The following is a 22245-nucleotide window of genomic DNA, read 5'->3' on the forward strand; positions in this document are numbered from 1 at the left end:
CGACCAGGGCTGGGCCTAGTATGCCGTACGCATCTTTTTTATAATTCGAGTGAGACTCTGATACATGTGAGATAAGTATGGATCTTCTCAAATATTCACAAGATAGAGATAAACTTAAGAAGGGTCCAATGGATGAAGAGTCCTAGTCCAGGATATGTTATAATTCTACTAGGTAACTTATTCTATTTTTTCCTATAAATACAGGTACTGTTATGGTTGTTTTCATTATTCACGCACTCATATCTCTCAGTTTTCGTATTAATCATACCCTTTGCCTTCAAGACACTGACTTAGGCATCGGAGGGGTCACGCCGAAAACACTTTCGGCACCCCTTGACCTAGTTGTTGCTTGTGCAGAACTTGGTGGTACCCGACCCGACCTGCTCCATAAAGAAATTGGAGGATCCATTCTACCAGACCGAACCCGAGGTAAAATTCCGACATCATCAATTGGCGCCGTCTGTGGGAATTTGAAGAAAAAGAGTTTCGATGGCTGATCAGAATGGAAATCATCCTAATTTAGAGTTGTTAATAGCTCAGGCTGTTCAGAGGGCTTTGGCAGAGAGGGATGAGGCAAATATTCTGCACCCCGATCATAATGCCCACCTCGAGGAGATCAAAAAATTGAAGGAAGAAATGGAGCAGCTCAGGAAGAAGCAGGCCGGGTACCTAGCTACCACAATCAGAAACATTCCTTTTACTCAGGAGATATTGGACGCTGACCTTCCCAAACAATTTAAATTTCCCCACGTTGGGGAGTACGATAGTAAAGGCGATCCAGAGGAACATTTAGCACGCTTCGAGAATGCAGCTCTGCTGCATAAATATTCGGATCCGATCAAGTGTAGGGCTTTCCTTACTACTCTCATAGGACCAGCCCAGCAATGGTTCAATACGTTATGCGCTGGGGAGATCAAGGAATTCAAGGATTTTAGCAAATCCTTTTTGCATCACTTTGCTAGTAGCAAAAAGCATCCTACCACTACTTTCAGTCTCTTTGCAATCAAACAACGGGAACATGAAAATTTGAGGGCATACATTCGAAGGTTTAGTGCCTTGGCTCTCGAGGTACCCATGGCTACCCCAGACCTGCTCATCAGCGCATTCATGCAAGGGCTGGATACAAAAGATTTTCTTAAATCTTTAATAAAAAGGCTGCCGGAGACGTATGAGGAATTACTTGCCCGAGCTGAGAAATATGTCAACATGGAAGAGATTCAGGTCTCACGAGCAGCTGTGAAGAGGGAGCGACCAAAAAGTCCAAAGGGCAATAGGGTTCCGAGCAATGGGACAGGAATGGGACAACCATTTCGACCTGCGCTGTTGGGAGAATTCAGCTCTTTCACTCCCTTGCGCATGAGTAAAGTCTGAGCCCTCCAAATTTGTGATGATCGGAAGCTCACACAAAGGCCTCCATGGACTGAGAAGGGACCTCGGAACAGGGAATCAGATAAATATTGTCACTTTCATAATGAGTATGGGCATATTACTGAGAACTGTCGTCAATTAGATCAAGAGATTGAAAGAATAATACAACAACATGCTGAATTAAAAAATATATTGACCCGTCAAGAGGGATATCGCCCGAACAAGAGACAGCAAGAAAGACCGAGGCAAAGAGCCAGGACTGCTCCTCCCCATGAAGATTTCAATCACCCGAATCAGGGCCAGCCCGACGATGACCGAGCTCATCAAAGACCAGCTCCGCCTGCTAGAGGAATTATAAACATGATTTCTGGAGGCCCTACTGACGGAGATTTCAATCGAGCTAGGAAAACTAGCAGTAGAAAATTAATAAATATGGAGATTGGGAATCAAATCTTCCATACTGGCCCGACCCTCTCCTTTGGTCCAAAAGATTTGAAAGGGGTTTCCAGCAACCATAACGATGCGCTGGTAATAAGGGCCACAGTCGCAAACTATGACGTAGCTCGGATATTCGTGGATTCAGGCAGTTCAGTCAATGTTTTATTCCAAGAAGCAATAAATCAAATGGATTTGGGACAGTACAAGATGGAGCCTGTGGTAACATCACTCTTTGGTTTCACGGGTCATGCCATCCGACCTGTTGGATTAGTCCACCTACCCTTAACTCTTGGAAAAAACAACACTCGCAAAACTTGAATTGTATGTTTCATTATAGTGGACGCCCCATCCGCTTATAATGCTATACTAGGCAGACCTGCCATGACCACTTTCATGGCTGTGGCATCAGCTCTGCATCAGAAAATGAAATTCCCAGTGGGTAATGAGGTTGGGGAGGTGCAAGGTGATCAAGTTATTTCGCGCAAGTGTTATGTGGAGGAGGTCAGAATAGAGCAAAAAGTAGCCAGGACTGATAACGTCGACCGACCTGGAATTTTTGGCATGGAAAAAATCAACTTGATAGAAGACACATCTGTCACCACTGAAGAAGAAACTGAAGAAGTAATAATCTCCCCTCCTTTCGGGGTAGTAAAAATTGCTCGAACCCTGGAAACAGAGTTGAAGCGAACACTGCTGGAATGCTTGCAAAAAAATAAAGACGTCTTTGCATGGTCAGTTTCAGACCTGGTAGGGGTCCGTCGGGAAATATCAGAACACAAGCTCAATGTGATAAAAGGTTATCGCCCTATTATTCAAAAGAAACGACACTTAGGTCCTGAAAAGGATGCAGTAATAAAGGAGTAGGTGGACGAGTTACTCAAGGCGGGGCACATTGAAGAAATCCACTTCCCGACCTGGTTGTCCAACATAGTCCTAGTTCCAAAGTCTACGGGAAAATGGCGCATGTGTGTAGATTTTTGAGATTTGAATAAAGCATGCCCTAAAGATTGTTACCCCCTACCTAGAATTGATCAGCTGGTTGATTCGACTGCAGGGCATGAATTACTCAGTTTTTTGGATGCTTATCAGGGATATCACCAAATTCCCTTGGCAAAAGAGGACAAAGACAAAGTGAGTTTTGTCACATCAACTGGAACTTATTGCTATGTGGTCATGCCGTTTGGACTCAAAAATGCCGGGGCAACATATCAGAGACTAATGGACAAAGTGTTCGAGCAACAAATTGGGAAAAACATTGAGGTATACGTTGATGATATCCTGATCAAAACCCGAACTGCAGACCAGTTCATCACCGACCTGGCTCAAACATTCCAGACATTGAGAAATTATCAATTGAAGCTAAACCCTAGCAAGTGTACTTTTGGAGTCCGAGCTGGTAAATTCCTAGGTTATATGGTTACGAGAAGGGGAATTGAGGCAAATCCTGAAAAATTCCAAGCTATCATTTCTATGAGCTCGCCCAGAAATGTACAGGAAGTACAAAGGCTGACAGGAAGAATTACCGCATTAGCCCGATTTATAAGCAGATCTGCAGATAAAAGTTTATCCTTCTTCAAGGCACTGCGAAAGACCAAAAATTTCGAATGGAATGAGGAAAGTGAGAAGGCATTCCAGGATTTGAAGACCTATTTAAAACAATTGCCCGTGCTGAATAAGCCTATTCCAGGGGAAGAGTTGTTCCTATATCTGGCAGTCACACCCCGAGCAGCCAGTTCAGTCCTGGTCAGGAAGGACGGGGCAAATCATCAGCCTGTTTATTTTGTGAGTCATGTCTTGAAGGGAGCCGAGCTCAATTATTTAACCCAAGAAAAACTTACCTTAGCTCTGGTAATCACCGCAAGAAAATTACGGCCTTACTTCCTGTCACATCCCATCACCGTGCTCACAAATAGCGTCCTGGGAAAAATTGCAACTAATCCAGATGCATCAGGTAGACTGGTCAGATGGATCACAGAATTGAGTGAGTACAATCTCAAGTTTGAACCTCGAACAGCTATAAAAGCTCAAGCCCTGGCTGACTTCTTGGCAGAGACAGTCCAGCTAGAACAAGAAGAGCTATGGAAGATTTTTGTAGATGGGTCATCATGTCAGTCAGGGAGCGGAGCTGGAATCGTGATCATCTCACCTTGGGGTGAAGAAACTAATATATCAATCAGATTGGACTTCAGAGCCTCTAACAATGAAGAAGAATATGAGGCATTGCTACTCGGACTTAAGGCAGCACGGAATTTGGGTATCTCCCGGGCTACTCTATATTTCGATTCCCAACTAGCTATTCAGCAGAGCAACGGAAAGTTCGAGATCAAAGATGATAAAATGAGGAAATATGCTAAGGCATTAGACACAGCTAAGGAAGGATTCACCGAGCTGAATTTAGAGCTCATCTCCCGAGCTGAGAACATCAAGGCCGACCATTTGGCTCGCCTAGCTAGTGCATTGAATGATCGGCCTGATCCCATTGTTGCAGGTCGGGAACTTGTGTCTCAGTTGGAAACTCTTGATTATATGCTAACTCAAGTACCAGAAGGGTATTGGAGATATGACATACACACATATCTGACTAAGAAGGAATTACCAAATGATAACAAAAAGGCCAAGGAAGTAAAAAGAAGGGCTCTTCGCTTCGTCATGATCGATCAAATTTTGTTCAAGAGATCTTTCTCTCAGCCCTTGTTAAAGTGTTTAGGCCCTGACGAGGCAAATTACGTATTACGAGAAATTCATGAAGGGTCTTGCGAAAGTCACCTGGGCAGTCTTGCCCTAGCTCGCAAAGCTCTTTTTGCTGGTTTCTTTTGGCCTACTATGCGCAAAGACTCCTCAGATCTGGTTCATTCGTGCTATAATTGCCAAAGACACGCTAACCTACAGTGGAGACCTGCAGAATACATGAAGGCAGTGGTGGCTGCTTGCCCTGTAGTGACCCTTACCCGGATCACCTACTAAACAGAACTTATGCATGCAATTAACTTAATTAAACAGATATCAGAATAAAACTGCGGAATCCAAATAACATTATACAATCCCAAGTAAAGGAATCTGTAATTATCCCATAATATACAACCAAATCGAATAGCTGTATAAATCCAAACAACAGTAATAAAACCTAAGCGAAGCTCCAGCCGGCCAACCGCTGACTAGCCCCTCCTGGATCCACCCTCCTCGTCCAATCGCAAACCTGCCCCATGGAATAGGGTGTCCAGAAAATACAGAGTACGAGACGTGAGCATAAAACGCTCAGTGCGAGAGTATGAGTATACATGCATGCAAAGTGAACTCCCTATAGACTCGAGGTCAAGGATCAGATAACAGAGACAGACCGGGCCCTGGTATGTAGCACGTTGTGCCGTCGCTTCAGGAGGTGGCTCCCATACCGAGATAACCGTGGAAACGCCGGCCCCAAATCGATGGAAGTCCATCCACTAACAGGATAGGGTACAACCCTACTACAGACATCTCGAAGGAGATACAGCAAGATGCAAATGAATGCAGCATAATATCATGGCATATAAATCATGCAGTCATATAATACATGCATACTCAGTCAGGATATCTCGAACAGTACTTTCGTACCTCAAAACAGTGCAAGCTCTACCAACTCTAGGTCCACGCCTATAGTCTGCTCTACACTGCCAAATGATACTACTATCATTAAAGTGCTCTAAAAGCCTTAACTAAGCTATTGCATACTCCTAAATATTTATAGGGAGCAAAAGCTATACCTTCGTCCGTCGTTAGCCCTTTGATGTCGATGCCTCCAGAACTTGGGCACAACTCCGCTACGACTACCGAACGCCTCGCCGACCTCCGGACCAAGCCTAAGAAGACTAGAACAGCTCCAAAAGGGCTAGAAAGGAAAGGAGAACTCGGAATTGGCAATTGAAAGTGAAGTCTCGGCCTTCTATTTATAGACAACGATCGGAACTTCCGATCCTTGATCGGAACGTCCGAACCCCGATCGGTGTTGGAAAAAACTGGCGGTCAGATCAATCACGATTGATACCCGGTGCAGCGGAAGTTTAAAAATTTTATCATGGAACAATTCCATGGTGTGGGTATCAACCATTCAACGATTAAATTATTGTGTGTGTAAAATTCAAATAACAATTAATTAAATTTTACCTTCAATCTCGAAGCGAGATTATTGGACACCACACAGATTTCTCTGCGCTTCTTGTATCTCCCAGGAACTGATGAACTCCTTCAATCAGGTCCACGAATGGGGTTTAAATCCCTCTGATAGATTGCACTAGAAAATCTATCAGAAGTTTTCTGCGAAGAGATTAAACGAATCTGATTCGTTATTCCTGACTGCGATTCAAAATCACAGACCGAAATTTTCTCTGACAGAGTGGGAGTGTTCGGCCGAAACTTTATGAGAGAGGGGCTAGGGTTCGAAATTTTGCTCTAAAAAATAATGACCTGTTCTGTCTAATTTCTGTACTGCAATAACTTATTTATAATGCAGGCCACTAACACCTTAGGGCCCATTAGTCATAAGCTAGGGCCCGACAAGCAAAGCCCGCTCGTTCAGAAATTAATATAAAATTCATCGTGACTCCGATTGATAAACCGATTTTACCAATGTGCACAGAAACCATTTCTGCACATTTTAAAGTCAAAATAAATTTTCCTGAATCCAAATTCAGTGGTTTCCAAAAATGTCCATCCCAATGTCATTTTAGGAAATCCTACTCCCTTACTCTTATTTAAGAAGTCCAACTCCTTAGTTCATTAAATTTAACTCTTTAAATTTAACTATCTCAACGGGGATTAAAACTCCATTACACTGTGTGACCCTCAATGGTTCAGGGATACATCTAGCCGTGGGCTCACAACTCCTTGTGACTCGGAACAACAATTTCCGACTTGCCCAACGAATCATGGTAAAGCGCCTAGCAACATCGCCCCATGATTCCCTAGGTATCACTGATAGTGCCTACAAGAACCAGTAGATTTTGGTTAGTGTACAGTACGGTCCCTTCATCCAAATATCCCGATCGAATCAACAACCATTGGTATATCGAGAGTCGCTCAAGATTCGATAACTATGCAATACATCTTGAAGATCAAATTAGTGACATCGCATGTGCTACTAAGAAACCATTTCTTAAATCACATCAAGTACTCTGGCCAGAGATTTGTCACACTAATATCTCCTCAGATCGCATAGGATATCCACACTCGCAAGTATGTGGTGAATCCTTGACAACAATGCATTGACTCCTATATGTGTCGTAACTGTACCCAATCTCGACACCTGATGACCCCCATAGAGTCGGTAAACGAGTCAAAGCACAGCACTAGCATATAGAGTCTCCATGATGTTTCAAGTCGTAAGGACTAATGGTGTACAACCAAAACCGCGGACTTTATCCACTCGATAAGTGATAACCACTTGGAAAGTCCGGATAGGGTAGTTCGATTATTCATCCTATGAATATCCATTTGCATGCTTCGAACATCTCCATGTTCCCTACCAATGAAACGTGGTACTCCGCATCGCAAATGCTAGTCTCAAACTCGAGCGATCCTTATCCTTATTATCGGACGGCTCAATCGACTAGGAACGGTTTTTAGAATATACAGTGACTATAAGATGTATTTCATGATAGACATCTCCATGTTCTACCACATCTTACATACACTATAGTATATTCAAGGTCTTTATCAAAACAACAATAGTATATCACAATATAACAATATGAAGTAATATAAAGTCATTGCCATAAAAGTGTAAATAATATTAAACAAAAGATTGTTTATACAAAGAGTCATCAAAGCCCATAGCCACACAGTTGGCTCACTGGGCACCCACTCTTACAATCTCCCACTTTCCCTATAGCCAACTAGTCATACTACGTAGACCCATTGCTTCGCGATGTTTGTCAAACAATGGTCCTGGCAAGGGCTTAGTAAGCGGATCAGCGATATTGTCTGCAGAGGCCACTCGTTCGACAATGATGTCTCCTCTTTCCACAATCTCCCGGATTATGTGGTATTTCCTCAGTACGTGTTTGGATCTTTGATGAGACCTTGGTTCCTTTGCTTGAGCAACGGCACCCGTGTTGTCACAGTACACCGGGACTGGACCAACAAATTCAGGAATGACGCCCAACTCTTGGACGAACTTCCTCATCCAAACGGCCTCTTTAGCAGCAGCTGATGCTGCAATGTATTCAGCCTCAGTGGTGGAATCCGCTGTGGTGTCCTGCTTGGAACTCTTCCAAGAGACAGCACCGCCATTGAGCATGAACACAAATCCAGAGGTTGACTTCGAGTCATCCACATCACTTTGGAAGCTAGAGTCGGTATAGCCTTCCAATTTGAGTTCTCGTCCTCCATAAACCATGAACATATTCTTAGTCCTTCGCAAGTACTTAAGAATGTCCTTCACGGCTTTCCAATGCATTTGACCAGGATTAGACTGATATCTGCTCGTGACACTCAGAGCAAATGCTACATCCGGTCTGGTAGATATCATCCCATACATGATACTACCTATAGCTGACGCATATGGTACATGTGTCATATTCTCTATCTCTTCATCAGTCTTGGGACACATAGACTTGGATAGAGAAACTCCATGACACATGGGTAGATGTCCTCTTTTGGACCCATCCATTGAAAACCGTTTCAATATGGTATCGATGTAGGTTGATTGAGTGAGTCCTATCATTCTCTTAGACCTATCTCTATAGATCTGTATCCCAAGAATGTAGGATGCCTCTCCCAAATCCTTCATCGAAAATCTACCTGATAACCATATCTTTGTTGACTGCAACATCCCTACATCATTCCCAATGAGTAGGATGTCATCAACATAAAGTACTAAGAATGTCACCGCATCCTTAACTACTTTCTTGTACACGCAAGGTTCCTCCGGGTTCTTGATGAAACCAAAATCTTTAATTGTTTCATCAAATTTCTGGTTCCAACTTCTTGATGCTTGTTTTAGACCATAAATTGATCTCTGAAGCTTGCATACCTTATGCTCGCTTCCCATGGATGTGTACCCCTCAGGCTGCTTCATATAGATTTCTTCCTTAATGTCTCCATTAAGAAAAGCAGTCTTCACATCCATTTGCCATATCTCATAGTCATACCATGCAGCTATGGCAATAAGGATTCTTATGGACTTGAACATAGCAACTGGTGAAAAGGTTTCATCATAGTCAACTCCTTGCCTTTGAGTATAACCTTTCGCCACCAATTGCGCCTTGTAGGTCAATACCTTACCATCAGGCCCAAGCTTTCTTTTGTGGATCCATTTACACCCTATTGGAACAATTCCATTGGGAGGATCTACTAAAGACCAAACTTGGTTTGTATGCATCGAATCCAATTCTGACTGCATAGCTTCAAGCCATAAATTTGAATCCGCATCAGAAATTGCTTCCTTGAAGTTTCTTGGATCACATCCAATGTCGGGTTCATCTTGATCCCCTTCAAGAAGAAGACCATATCGAACTGGAGGTCTAGAAGTCCTTTCGGATCTTCTAGGTGCAGGCGTGTCCAGCAATGGTTCCTGAGGTGTAGGATCGTTATTTTGTATTTCGGGTTCTTCTCAAACTTCTTCGAGTTCCATCATCTCGCCTTTCTTATCCAATAAGAACTCCTTCTCCAAGAAGGTGGCATTCCTAGAAACAAACACCTTTGTTTCAGCAGGATAATAGAAATAATATCCGATTGAATTCTTCGGATACCCTACAAAATAACATAAGCTGGATCGACTATCCAACTTATCTCCCACTGTCCGCTTCACGTAAGCAGGACATCCCCAAATCCTCAAGTACGAATACTTAGGAGCTTTGCCATTCCATAACTCGTATGGTGTTTTGTCCACTGCTTTAGTGTGGACGTTGTTCAACAACAATACCGCCGTTTCAAGCGCATAGCCCCAAAACGAAGGTGGAAGCTCAGTGAAGCTCATCATAGATCGAGCCATGTCCAACAAAGTTCGATTACGACGCTCCGATACACCATTAAGCTGTGGTGTCATAGGAGGAGTCCACTGAGAGAGAATCCCACTCTCTTTCAGATAGTCCAAAAACTCGGTACTCAAGTATTCTCCACCTCGATCCGATCGAAGTGCTTTAATACTTTTACCTAGCTTGTTTTCTACTTCAGCCTTGAATTCTTTGAACTTTTCAAATGCTTCAGACTTATATTTCATTAAATATAAATACCCATACCTTGAATAATCATCAGTAAAGGTAATGAAGTAGGTGTGGCCATGTTGAGTCCCTACTCTAAATGGACCACAAACATCTGTATGGATCAAATCCAACAGATTCTGACTACGCTCAGGTTTCCCCTTAAAAAGAGATTTAGTCATTTTTCCTTTTAGGCAGGATTCACAAGTAGGTAGAGAGTTGATATCAGACATATCAAACATGCCCTCTCCCACTAGCTTGTTCATCCTCCTTGAGGAAATATGACCTAGCCTAGCATGCCAAAGGTTTGCCGGGTTTTGACTATCGATTTTCCTTTTGTTTGTTGTCGCCGGTTTATCAACATAATTCACTGGAACGTCTTTTAGTTTTAAGTTGTATAGATCGTTTTCAAGTTGTCCATTTCCAATTAAACATTCATTCTTGTAAATATTGCAAATCCCATTCACAAAATTGCAAGAATAACCATCTCTATCAAGCATAGAAATAGAAATAATATTTTTAATTAAATCTGGAACAAATAAAACATCTCTTAAAAAGTAACTTAAAACCGTTCTGCAAAATTTAAATAAATATTTCCCATAGCTATGGATTTAACTCTGGAACCATTCCCGAGCCTTGACTGGGTCTCACCCATCCTTAGCCTATTACTTCTTATCATCATTTGCAACTCATTGCAAATATGAGATCTATATCTGGTATCCAATACCCAAGAAGTAGTATTAAGAAAAACATTTATTTCAATGTAAAACATACCCTTTGCAGTTCGCAACTGCTTGGGGTATTCCTTGCAGTTACGTTTCCAATTACCGGGTTTCTTGCAGTGATGGCAAACTTGTTTAGACTTGTCCAATTTTGCATGTAACATTTGGCCTTGAGATCATGGTCCAACCATTTCTCTAATTCGGCCAACCTTTCGGCAGTTACATCAGCCGGGGCTGTTTTCGGAGAAGTCTTTTCTAACACTTAGAAAATCTTTTTCCGAACTTAGGACAATCTTAACTTATGGAATCATTCTGTATTGTTTGCGTCAATAAGTTTGTTTTGTTGGAGAACAGAAACATGTGGATTACTGAGATAAAACAGACAATTATCGATGATTGTTTAAATAATTTACTAAGACATAAAATTGGCGAATTTTATTTTATGAATCTCACTCCCACTATTTTAACGATTTCACCACCCTCTAGTGAAAACGGGAAACTTTTTCCTTAGTGAGAACATGGAGTCCAATTGACAAACTTATGGTCCCGAATAATATCAGCCAACCATAATTCTCAAAAGGTAGAGCCCAATTGCTTCCAAAGCAACCCCCATGTGTTTACCTCATGTCCAATAAGGGCCCAATAATATGACGCCGTTTAAAGTGACATGTCAAGATGACCCATCAATATTAAGTTGTGATGGACGGTCGCCATGTGGATCCCCCAATAATATGAGCCGATCCCATGGGAGTTCCACCCAACTTACAACATTTGTCGATCCAATGTACAGCTTTCCGACGGACGGGCCCCCCCAATAATATGAGCCGGACCGTATCCGCGGGTAGCATCACATACATTGACCGTTGATGGAAGGTGAGAACATTTAAACAAATTTAAATTTCCTTTATTTATCTTGATATAAATTTTAAATCATATTTAAAATGAGGGATTTTTAATTATAAAAATATTTGTCTCATCATATTTAATTTATTGCATGCTTGCCGGATTCACGCAATTATGTCTAAACATGCATACAATCATAATATCAAATATTATATAGGATGATCGATTCCATTTCTAATTGACCCGTGGTTGCCAATCACGGGTCTTAGTCCAATCCTAGGTAATATGCAGTATGCAATGCAATCCTATTACATGTGCTTCCAATTTACATTTCTTCAGTCTTTATTGTCTGCTGGGCCCACCATCTTCAAATCTTGATCTCCCACTAAATCTAATGCATTTACAATAAATAACAATGACAAGTAGGGGATACATTTTTAGGGGTGGGAACGGGCTATAAACCAAGCCCACTTTTATTACATATGACATTCATATCGGGCCATAAACCAGGCCCATTAATAAAACCAACAACAATAAAAACAAAATGTAAATTCCTAACATACACCTACAAAATTGGTCATGGCAATCGATCATCCTTATCCAATAACATTTAATTCAAAATTAATTTATTGGATAACATGCAGTGGCAATTCAAATTTAAACAAGATAAAATCATATTTTATATATAAAATCTCATTTCACATATAAAATCATATTTTATCTCTATATCAAATAAAATCATATTTTATCTATAAAATCCAATTTTACAAATAAAATCATATTTTACTCAATATATCATAAGATCATATCTTATCATCAATTGTACCAAAATAATTGATTTCAAAATTCAATTTACGGATAAAACATTAAAATTTTCCAAAAATTCAAATTTATCCAAAATCAATTTTAAAATTTACGGACTCGAACAATTCGATCCGAAATCTCGTGAACCAATCAAAAACAATTTTTGACCGGACCAAAAATAAAATTTTAACATATTAAAATTAATTTTTAATAAAAATATAAATTTTACCGCGGGCCGCCCGGGACACTCCCGGGCCGGCCCGCACCCGGGGCGCGGGCCGGGGGCAGCCCGGCTGCCCCCTTAGGGCAGCAACAATTGCTGCCCTGCGCAGCGCCCAGCGCTGCGCTGGGCGGCGACGGTCGCCGTCCTGGGCGGCGCCGTGCGCCCCCTTTGGGCGGCGCCGTGCGCCGCCCGGGGCAGCAACAATTGCTGCCCCACCGGGCAGCGATCCAATCGCTGCCCGGGTTTTGCCCCGAAAAAATTTTTTTTTTTTATTTAAAAATATTTATTTTGTTTTCCAAAAACCGAGATTCAAAAATTTTGTACAATCGATTAATTTAATCGTTTGATCTGAGCAACCTGGCTCTGATACCACTGTTGGAAAAAACTGGCGGTCAGATCAATCACGATTGATACCCGGTGCAGCGGAAGTTTAAAAATTTTATCATGGAACAATTCCATGGTGTGGGTATCAACCATTCAACGATTAAATTATTGTGTGTGTAAAATTCAAATAACAATTAATTAAATTTTACCTTCAATCTCGAAGCGAGATTATTGGACACCACACAGATTTCTCTGCGCTTCTTGTATCTCCCAGGAACTGATGAACTCCTTCAATCAGGTCCACGAATGGGGTTTAAATCCCTCTGATAGATTGCACTAGAAAATCTATCAGAAGTTTTCTGCGAAGAGATTAAACGAATCTGATTCGTTATTCCTGACTGCGATTCAAAATCACAGACCGAAATTTTCTCTGACAGAGTGGGAGTGTTCGGCCGAAACTTTATGAGAGAGGGGCTAGGGTTCGAAATTTTGCTCTAAAAAATAATGACCTGTTCTGTCTAATTTCTGTACTGCAATAACTTATTTATAATGCAGGCCACTAACACCTTAGGGCCCATTAGTCATAAGCTAGGGCCCGACAAGCAAAGCCCGCTCGTTCAGAAATTAATATAAAATTCATCGTGACTCCGATTGATAAACCGATTTTACCAATGTGCACAGAAACCATTTCTGCACATTTTAAAGTCAAAATAAATTTTCCTGAATCCAAATTCAGTGGTTTCCAAAAATGTCCATCCCAATGTCATTTTAGGAAATCCTACTCCCTTACTCTTATTTAAGAAGTCCAACTCCTTAGTTCATTAAATTTAACTCTTTAAATTTAACTATCTCAACGGGGATTAAAACTCCATTACACTGTGTGACCCTCAATGGTTCAGGGATACAGCTAGCCGTGGGCTCACAACTCCTTGTGACTCGGAACAACAATTTCCGACTTGCCCAACGAATCATGGTAAAGCGCCTAGCAACATCGCCCCATGATTCCCTAGGTATCACTGATAGTGCCTACAAGAACCAGTAGATTTTGGTTAGTGTACAGTACGGTCCCTTCATCCAAATATCCCGATCGAATCAACAACCATTGGTATATCGAGAGTCGCTCAAGATTCGATAACTATGCAATACATCTTGAAGATCAAATTAGTGACATCGCATGTGCTACTAAGAAACCATTTCTTAAATCACATCAAGTACTCTGGCCAGAGATTTGTCACACTAATATCTCCTCAGATCGCATAGGATATCCACACTCGCAAGTATGTGGTGAATCCTTGACAACAATGCATTGACTCCTATATGTGTCGTAACTGTACCCAATCTCGACACCTGATGACCCCCATAGAGTCGGTAAACGAGTCAAAGCACAGCACTAGCATATAGAGTCTCCATGATGTTTCAAGTCGTAAGGACTAATGGTGTACAACCAAAACCGCGGACTTTATCCACTCGATAAGTGATAACCACTTGGAAAGTCCGGATAGGGTAGTTCGATTATTCATCCTATGAATATCCATTTGCATGCTTCGAACATCTCCATGTTCCCTACCAATGAAACGTGGTACTCCGCATCGCAAATGCTAGTCTCAAACTCGAGCGATCCTTATCCTTATTATCGGACGGCTCAATCGACTAGGAACGGTTTTTAGAATATACAGTGACTATAAGATGTATTTCATGATAGACATCTCCATGTTCTACCACATCTTACATACACTATAGTATATTCAAGGTCTTTATCAAAACAACAATAGTATATCACAATATAACAATATGAAGTAATATAAAGTCATTGCCATAAAAGTGTAAATAATATTAAACAAAAGATTGTTTATACAAAGAGTCATCAAAGCCCATAGCCACACAGTTGGCTCACTGGGCACCCACTCTTACAATCGGAACGTCCGATCCTGCCATCGGAGCTCCCGAAGATCCTGATCTGCCACGTGTCAAAATATCACTTGTTGACTCCGGATAGGGGTGATCGGAGCCTCCGGTCCTGATCGGAGCTTCCGATCCAACCACACGTCATGCCTGACGTAATAACATCGGTGCTTCCGATCGCTCATCGGAGCTTCCGATCCTGTTCGGAGCTTTCGATCGTGCCTTCGGAGCTTCCGATCCGTCCGATACCCAATTCAATTAATTAGAATTAATCCTTTAATTACTCAATTAGGGTACGGGCTACTACATTCTCCCCCACTTAAGATATTTCGTCCTCGAAAACAGATCTTAAGTACCGAATGCAAATACAGAAATCAGAAACATTCTTTATTCAAATCAAACGTTTACAGAGTTTGCAACTGAATACAACTTAAAGAATAAAATCAAAACAACTCAGGATGGTCTTTACGCATCCTGTCCTCAATATCCCAAGTAGCTTCCTCAGTGCCTCGGCGCTGCCACTGAACTAAAACCAAATGAATGACTTTGTTCCGTAAGAACTTATCCTTATAATTCAGGATACGAAGAGGTTTCTCAACATAAGTCAAATCCTTGTCTACCTGAACCTCAGACCGCTGCAGAATATGAGATTCATCCGCCACATACCGTCGCAACAAAGATACGTGGAACACGTCGTGAATACTGGACAGATGCGGTGGCAAAGCTAGTCGATAAGCCAAATCGCCAATACTCTCCAAGATCTCAAACGGACCGATAAATCTGGGAGACAACTTGCCCTTAAGGCCAAATCTGATAATCTTGCGGAAAGGTGACACTCTCAGAAACACTTTCTCCCCGACCTCGAACTGCAAAGGCCTACGCTTGATATTAGCATAGCTGGCCTGACGATCCTGTGCAGTCCTAATTCGTTTCTTGATCATATCAACAATGTCTATCGCCTGCTGGATAAACTTCGGTCCCTCAGCCTGTCTCTCCCACACTTCTTCCCAGAAGAGTGGAGTATGACAACGTCGCCCATACAACGCCTCAAAAGGTGCCATCCCAATACTAGTGTGATAGCTGTTGTTGTAAGCGAACTCGATCAACGGCAAATGATCCTGCCAGGCTGAACCAAAATCCATGACGCACGCTCTAAGCATATCCTCTAACGTACGGATAGTGCGCTCTGACTGACCATCAGTCTCCGGATGATAGGCTGTACTCAAACTGATAGTAGTACCCATCGCACGCTGAACACTCCCCCAGAATCTAGAAGTAAACCTGGGGTCCCGATCACTGACAATGCTCACAGGAACTCCATGAAGTCGGACGATCTCCTGAATGTACATCCGTGCCATGCGATCCACAGAGTACTCTCGGCTATAGGCAATGAAATGCGCTGACTTGGTGAGTCGGTCCACCACCACCCAGATAGCATCACAGTTCCTCGGGGATACCGGCAAATGGGTCACAAAGTCCATAGTGATAAACTCCCATTTCCATTCAGGAATAGGCAGACTGTGAAGCAATCCTCCAGGTCGTCGGTGCTCTGCCTTGACCTGTTGACACACCAAACATCTCGAAACAAACTGATAAACACTGCGTTTCATTCCCTTCCACCAGAAACGAGTACGTAGATCCTTGTACATCTTGCTGCTCCCAGGATGAATACTCAACTTAGTGCGATGCGCCTGAGACAAAATCTCCTCTCGCAACTCTTCATCCTGCGGAATCACAAGCCTACCAGACAAACACAGAAATCCATCTGACTGATAATGAAATCCAGACGAGCTACCCTCGTTAGCTAGACGAGCTAAACGCTGGGTCTTTGAATCAGACATCTGAGCATCTCGGATCCGTGAATACAAGGCTGGCTCAGATAATATCGCAAACATCTGGATACTCTGCATACCTTTCTTATGCTTGAAGGTAAAACCTGAAGTACAACAGTCACTGATCGCACTAGACATCGAACAAGTCTGAAGTGCGGATAGTCGCACCTTGCGACTCAAAGCATCAGCGGTGAGATTAGCAGTTCCCGGATGGTACTTAATCTCGCAATCATAGTCCTTAAGCAAGTCCATCCAACGTCTCTGTCTCATGTTCAATTCTGCCTGAGTGAACAAATACTTGAGACTCTTATGGTCGGTGAAGATCTCAAATTTCTCGCCATACAGATAATGACGCCAGATCTTCAAAGCGAACACAATGGCTGCTAACTCCAAATCATGGACTGGGTAGTTGTCCTCGTGAAGCTTCAGCTGTCTAGAAGCGTATGCGATCACATGCCCATTCTGAGTCAGGACACAACCTAACCCCTGAAGAGAAGCATCCGTGTAAACTACATACCCTCCAGATCCTGACGGTAATGCTAACACCGGCGCAGAAGTCAACCGCCGTCGAAGCTCACGGAAATTCTCCTCACACTCGGAGGACCACTCAAAATCCACACCCTTACGGGTAAGCTGCGTCAACGGTCGAGCTAACTGAGAGAAGTTCAGAATGAAGCGACGATAATACCCTGCTAGACCCAGAAAACTACGGATCTCAGCAACTGTCGTCGGACGCGACCAATTAAGTACCGCTTCAATCTTGCTTGGGTCAACAGAAATTCCCTCCCTGGATATGATATGGCCAAGAAAAACCACTCTATCCGTCCAGAACTCACACTTGCTCAGCTTGGCGTACAATTGCTCATCTCGAAGAGTCTGCAGTACCAACCGCAAGTGAGAAACATGCTCTTCCGTATTACGCAAATAAACCAGGATGTCGTCAATGAAGACCACGACAAACTTGTCCTAATACTCCCTGAAGACACGGTTCATCAGATCCATGAATATAGCCGGCGCATTAGTCAAACCAAATGGCATCACTAGGAACTCGTAATGACCATAGCGAGTACGGAATGCAGTCTTGGCTACGTCCTGATCACGGACTCTCAACTGATGATACCCAGATCTCAAGTCAATCTTGGAGTAAATTGATGTGCCCTGCAGCTGGTCAAACAAGTCATCAACACGAGGCAACGGATACTTGTTCTTCACAGTCACTCGATTCAGCTGCCGGTAGTCAATGCACAGCCGCATCGACCCATCCTTCTTCTTCACGAAGAGAACAGGAGCTCCCCAAGGAGATACACTAGGACGAATGTACCCCTTGTCCAAAAGATCCTGTAGCTGATTCTTTAACTCACGCATCTCTGACGGAGCCAGACGATACGGTGCTCTAGAAATAGGCGAAGTACCCGGCATCAACTCTATGCCAAACTCGACTTCCCTAGCAGGAGGAAAACCCGGAATCTCATCAGGAAACACATCTGGAAATTCATCCACAACAGGAATGCTCTCTATCCCAATACTCTCAGCGGACAAACAACTGCATAGATAAGGTAGCCTTCCCCGCCAGACTCCAGAGCTCGACAGGCTCTCAAAGCTGATACCAAAGGCATCGGGGGTCGCGCTCCCTCACCATAGAAAAACCAACTCTCACTCCCTTCCGGATGAAAGCGTACTAATCTCTGATAGCAGTCCACTGGAGCTCGATAGGTAGTCAGCACATCTATTCCCAGAATGCAATCAAAGTCGTCCATCGCCAGGACCATGAGATTCGCTAACAGAATGTTCCCTTCGAACTCTAAAGGGCAACCCATCACTAGACGCTTAGCCAAAGCAGATTGGCCCGTCGGAGTAGAAACAGACATCACTACGTCTAGTGCAATGCATGGTAACTTATGCCTCTTAACAAAACGTGCAGAAATGAAGGAATGAGATGCACCAGTGTCAATAAGTACAAGAGCAGGTATACCATAAAGCATAAATGTACCTGCGATGACTTTCTCATTCTCCTCCACAGCCTGATCATGTCTCAGGGCAAACACCTGGCCAGAAGCTCGTGGCCTCAAATGAGAACTCCCAGCAGACTGTCCTTGCGACCTCTGCTGTACGGTAGCCTGAGAACCCGATCCTGAACCAGAACCAGAACCGCCTCCCCCAGACTGTGGACAATCCCTCCGGATATGACCAGTCTCTCCACAACGGAAACAAGCTCCAGAAGCCCTGTGGCACTTGTCGGATGGATGGTTCTTCCCACAGTGATCACACTTGTCATTCTTACCGAAACGGACAACACCCCCAGAACCAGAGGAAGAAGAAGATCCAGACTTCTTGAAAGTTTGGGCACGGGGACCCAAAGAACTAGCAGGCCTCGACTGAGGGAAAGACCTGTTCCGCCGAATGCTGTCCTCTGCCTGATGACAACGGCTCACCAAACCCTCGTAGGACATGTCGTCGCCAACTGCCACACGGTCATGGATCTCAGGGTTAAGGCCCTGAAGAAACAGATTATACTTCATCTCTGAGCTATCAGCAATCTCGGGGCAATAGGATAGCAGATCAAAGAACCTCTGCTGATACTCATCAATAGACATGGCTCCTTTTCGCAGACTCAATAGTTCGCCCGCCTTCGACTGTCGGAGTGCAGGAGGAAAATACCGCTTTTGGAAAGCTGTGCGGAACTCGGCCCAGGTGGCCACCCCTCTCGCCGTAACAAAAGGTGCAGAAGTAAACCTCCACCACCTGCGCGCACGCCCATCCAGAAGATAGCCAAGGGTCTCCACCTTCTGCTCATCGGTGCATTGGAAAGTCTGAAAAGTCGTCTCCATGCGGTCTAACCAGTTCTCCGCATCCTCCGGAGACTCACCTCCAACTAAGGGCTTAGGACCCATAGCTAAGAATCGACGCACAGTGAAACGCTCGTCGTCATGGTGACGATGACGCCGTTCTCGACGAGGCTCCCGGTCGGCATCACCCCAACGCCCACCAACACTACCATGAGAACTCTGGTCGTCACGATTTGACATCTACAAAAATACCTCAAGATGAGACTAAATCCCAAGAAATCTTTTGCATGCTCTGATACCATAAATGTAGTGACCCTTACCCGGATCACCTACTAAACAGAACTTATGCATGCAATTAACTTAATTAAACAGATATCAGAATAAAACTGCGGAATCCAAATAACATTATACAATCCCAAGTAAAGGAATCTGTAATTATCCCATAATATACAACCAAATCGAATAGCTGTATAAATCCAAACAACAGTAATAAAACCTAAGCGAAGCTCCAGCCGGCCAACCGCTGACTAGCCCCTCCTGGATCCACCCTCCTCGTCCAATCGCAAACCTGCCCCATGGAATAGGGTGTCCAGAAAATACAGAGTACGAGACGTGAGCATAAAATGCTCAGTGCGAGAGTATGAGTATACATGCATGCAAAGTGAACTCCCTATAGACTCGAGGTCAAGGATCAGATAACAGAGACAGACCGGGCCCTGGTATGTAGCACGCTGTGCCGTCGCTTCAGGAGGTGGCTCCCATACCGAGATAACCGTGGAAACGCCGGACCCAAATCGATGGAAGTCCATCCACTAACAGGATAGGGTACAACCCTACTACAGACATCTCGAAGGAGATACAGCAAGATGCAAATGAATGCAGCATAATATCATGGCATATAAATCATGCAGTCATATAATACATGCATACTCAGTCAGGATATCTCGAACAGTACTTTCGTACCTCAAAACAGTGCAAGCTCTACCAACTCTAGGTCCACGCCTATAGTCTGCTCTACACTGCCAAATGATACTATCATTAAAGTGCTCTAAAAGCCTTAACTAAGCTATTGCATACTCCTAAATATTTATAGGGAGCAAAAGCTATACCTTCGTCCGTCGTTAGCCCTTTGATGTCGATGCCTCCAGAACTTGGGCACAACTTCGCTACGACTACCGAACGCCTCGCCGACCTCCGGACCAAGCCTAAGAAGACTAGAACAGCTCCAAAAGGGCTAGAAAGGAAAGGAGAACTCGGAATTGGCAATTGAAAGTGAAGTCTCGGCCTTCTATTTATAGACAACGATCGGAACTTCCGATCCTTGATCGGAACGTCCGAACCCCGATCGGAACGTCCGATCCTGCCATCGGAGCTTCCGAAGATCCTGATCTGCCACGTGTCAAAATATCACTTGTTGACTCCGGATAGGGGTGATCGGAGCCTCCGGTCCTGATCGGAGCTTCCGATCCAACCACACGTCATGCCTGACGTAATAACATCGGTGCTTCCGATCGCTCATCGGAGCTTCCGATCCTGTTCGGAGCTTCCGATCGTGCCTTCGGAGCTTCCGATCCGTCCGATACCCAATTCAATTAATTAGCATTAATCCTTTAATTACTCAATTAGGGTACGGGCTACTACATGCCCTTTTGACCAATTGGGGATGGACATAGTAGGGCCATTCCCTGTTAGCACAGGACAAAGGAAATTCTTGTTGGTCGCAGTCAATTACTTTTCCAAATGGGTGGAGGCCGAACCCCTTGCGAAGATTACGGAGAACGAAGTGCTCAATTTTTTATGGAAAAATATAGTATGTCGCTTTGGGATCCCTCGCAGGCTAGTATCAGACAATGGGCGACAGTTCTGTGGATCTAAAGTCCGAGCATGGTGTCAAGAAATGAAGATTGAACAGGTTTTCACCTCTTTCGCGTATCCACAGGGGAATGGACAGGTCGAAGTTACCAATAGAACGATAGTCCAAGCTCTCAAGACACGACTGGATGCGGCTAAGGGCAAGTGGGCAGATGAGCTCCCTTCCGTATTGTGGTCCTACCGAACTACAACTCGGTCCGGTATAGGTGAAACCCCTTTCAGCATGGTATACGGGACTGAAGCTGTGCTACTAGCAGAGATAGGGCAAGAGAGTGCAAGAATCATGGCGTATGGGGAAAACAATCAAGAATTACGAGCAATGGATCTAGATTTACTCGAAGAAAACAGGTCCCGAGCTGCAATTAGGCTAGCGGCCTATCGCAAACGAATGACCCAAGCATACAACAAAAGAGTATACCCCAAGGTTTTCCAAGAGGGAGACCTGGTTATGCGAAAAATACAACATCAAGGGGAACGAGGAAAGTTAGAAGCCAAGTATGAAGGCCCATTCAAAGTGATAGGAAAAGCCAGAGTAGCCGCATATTACATGGAAGATGCTCAAGGTAAAAAGGGTAAAAGGCCATGGAACGCTCAGCACTTGAAAAAATATTATCCCTAACAGCTCAGTTCGGGCCTCATCATGTTATCTATTTTTCACTAAACTGGCACTTAACCAGTTATTTATATTTTTGAAGTTTTCTTGTTTACATTAGGATCATTCCTGTCTAGTGTCAATTTTATTTTGAAAATATGGCGCTGAAAAGTTTTGGTCTATTTTTATAAAACAATTTTTTGAGAAACATACCTTGCAAAGCCCAGGCAGGTCTGGCACTCAAAATCCACATCAGTGGTCTCAAAAGCCCAGGCAGGTCTGGCACTCAAAATCCACATCAGTGGTCTCAAAAGCCCAGGCAGGTCTGGCACTCAAAATACACATCAGTGGTCTCAAAGCCCAGG

General features: G+C 43.5%; 2 protein-coding genes across 2 annotated transcripts; both read left to right on the forward strand.

Moving 5' to 3' along the window:
* The first annotated feature begins 489 nt into the window (after positions 1 to 489).
* Positions 490 to 2124, forward strand: LOC140870605 (uncharacterized). Its single transcript, XM_073273015.1, has 2 exons — positions 490 to 1360; positions 1511 to 2124. The coding sequence occupies exons 1-2, from the start codon at positions 490 to 492 to the stop codon at positions 2122 to 2124; spliced, it is 1485 nt and encodes a 494-aa protein (XP_073129116.1).
* Positions 2125 to 2187: 63 nt separating this feature from the next.
* Positions 2188 to 4717, forward strand: LOC140870606 (uncharacterized). Its single transcript, XM_073273017.1, has 3 exons — positions 2188 to 2655; positions 2896 to 4533; positions 4640 to 4717. Exons 1-3 carry the CDS (start codon positions 2188 to 2190, stop codon positions 4715 to 4717), a joined length of 2184 nt encoding a protein of 727 aa, XP_073129118.1.
* The last annotated feature ends 17528 nt before the right edge of the window (positions 4718 to 22245 follow it).

This window comes from Henckelia pumila, unplaced genomic scaffold, assembly GCF_033568475.1.
Source record: "Henckelia pumila isolate YLH828 unplaced genomic scaffold, ASM3356847v2 CTG_107, whole genome shotgun sequence".
In the NCBI taxonomy this organism is placed as follows: Eukaryota; Viridiplantae; Streptophyta; class Magnoliopsida; order Lamiales; family Gesneriaceae; genus Henckelia; species Henckelia pumila.

Coding starts and splice junctions, on each gene's coding strand:
- LOC140870605 (XM_073273015.1), top strand. CDS start 490: ATGGCTGATCAGAATGGAAATCATCCTAATTTAGAGTTGTTAATAGCT. Junction 1,361..1,510: donor TTTCACTCCCTTGCGCATGA/GTAAAGTCTGAG, acceptor GTCGTCAATTAG/ATCAAGAGATTGAAAGAATA.
- LOC140870606 (XM_073273017.1), top strand. CDS start 2,188: ATGACCACTTTCATGGCTGTGGCATCAGCTCTGCATCAGAAAATGAAA. Junction 2,656..2,895: donor TAGGTCCTGAAAAGGATGCA/GTAATAAAGGAG, acceptor GATGCTTATCAG/GGATATCACCAAATTCCCTT. Junction 4,534..4,639: donor GCCCTGACGAGGCAAATTAC/GTATTACGAGAA, acceptor CTATGCGCAAAG/ACTCCTCAGATCTGGTTCAT.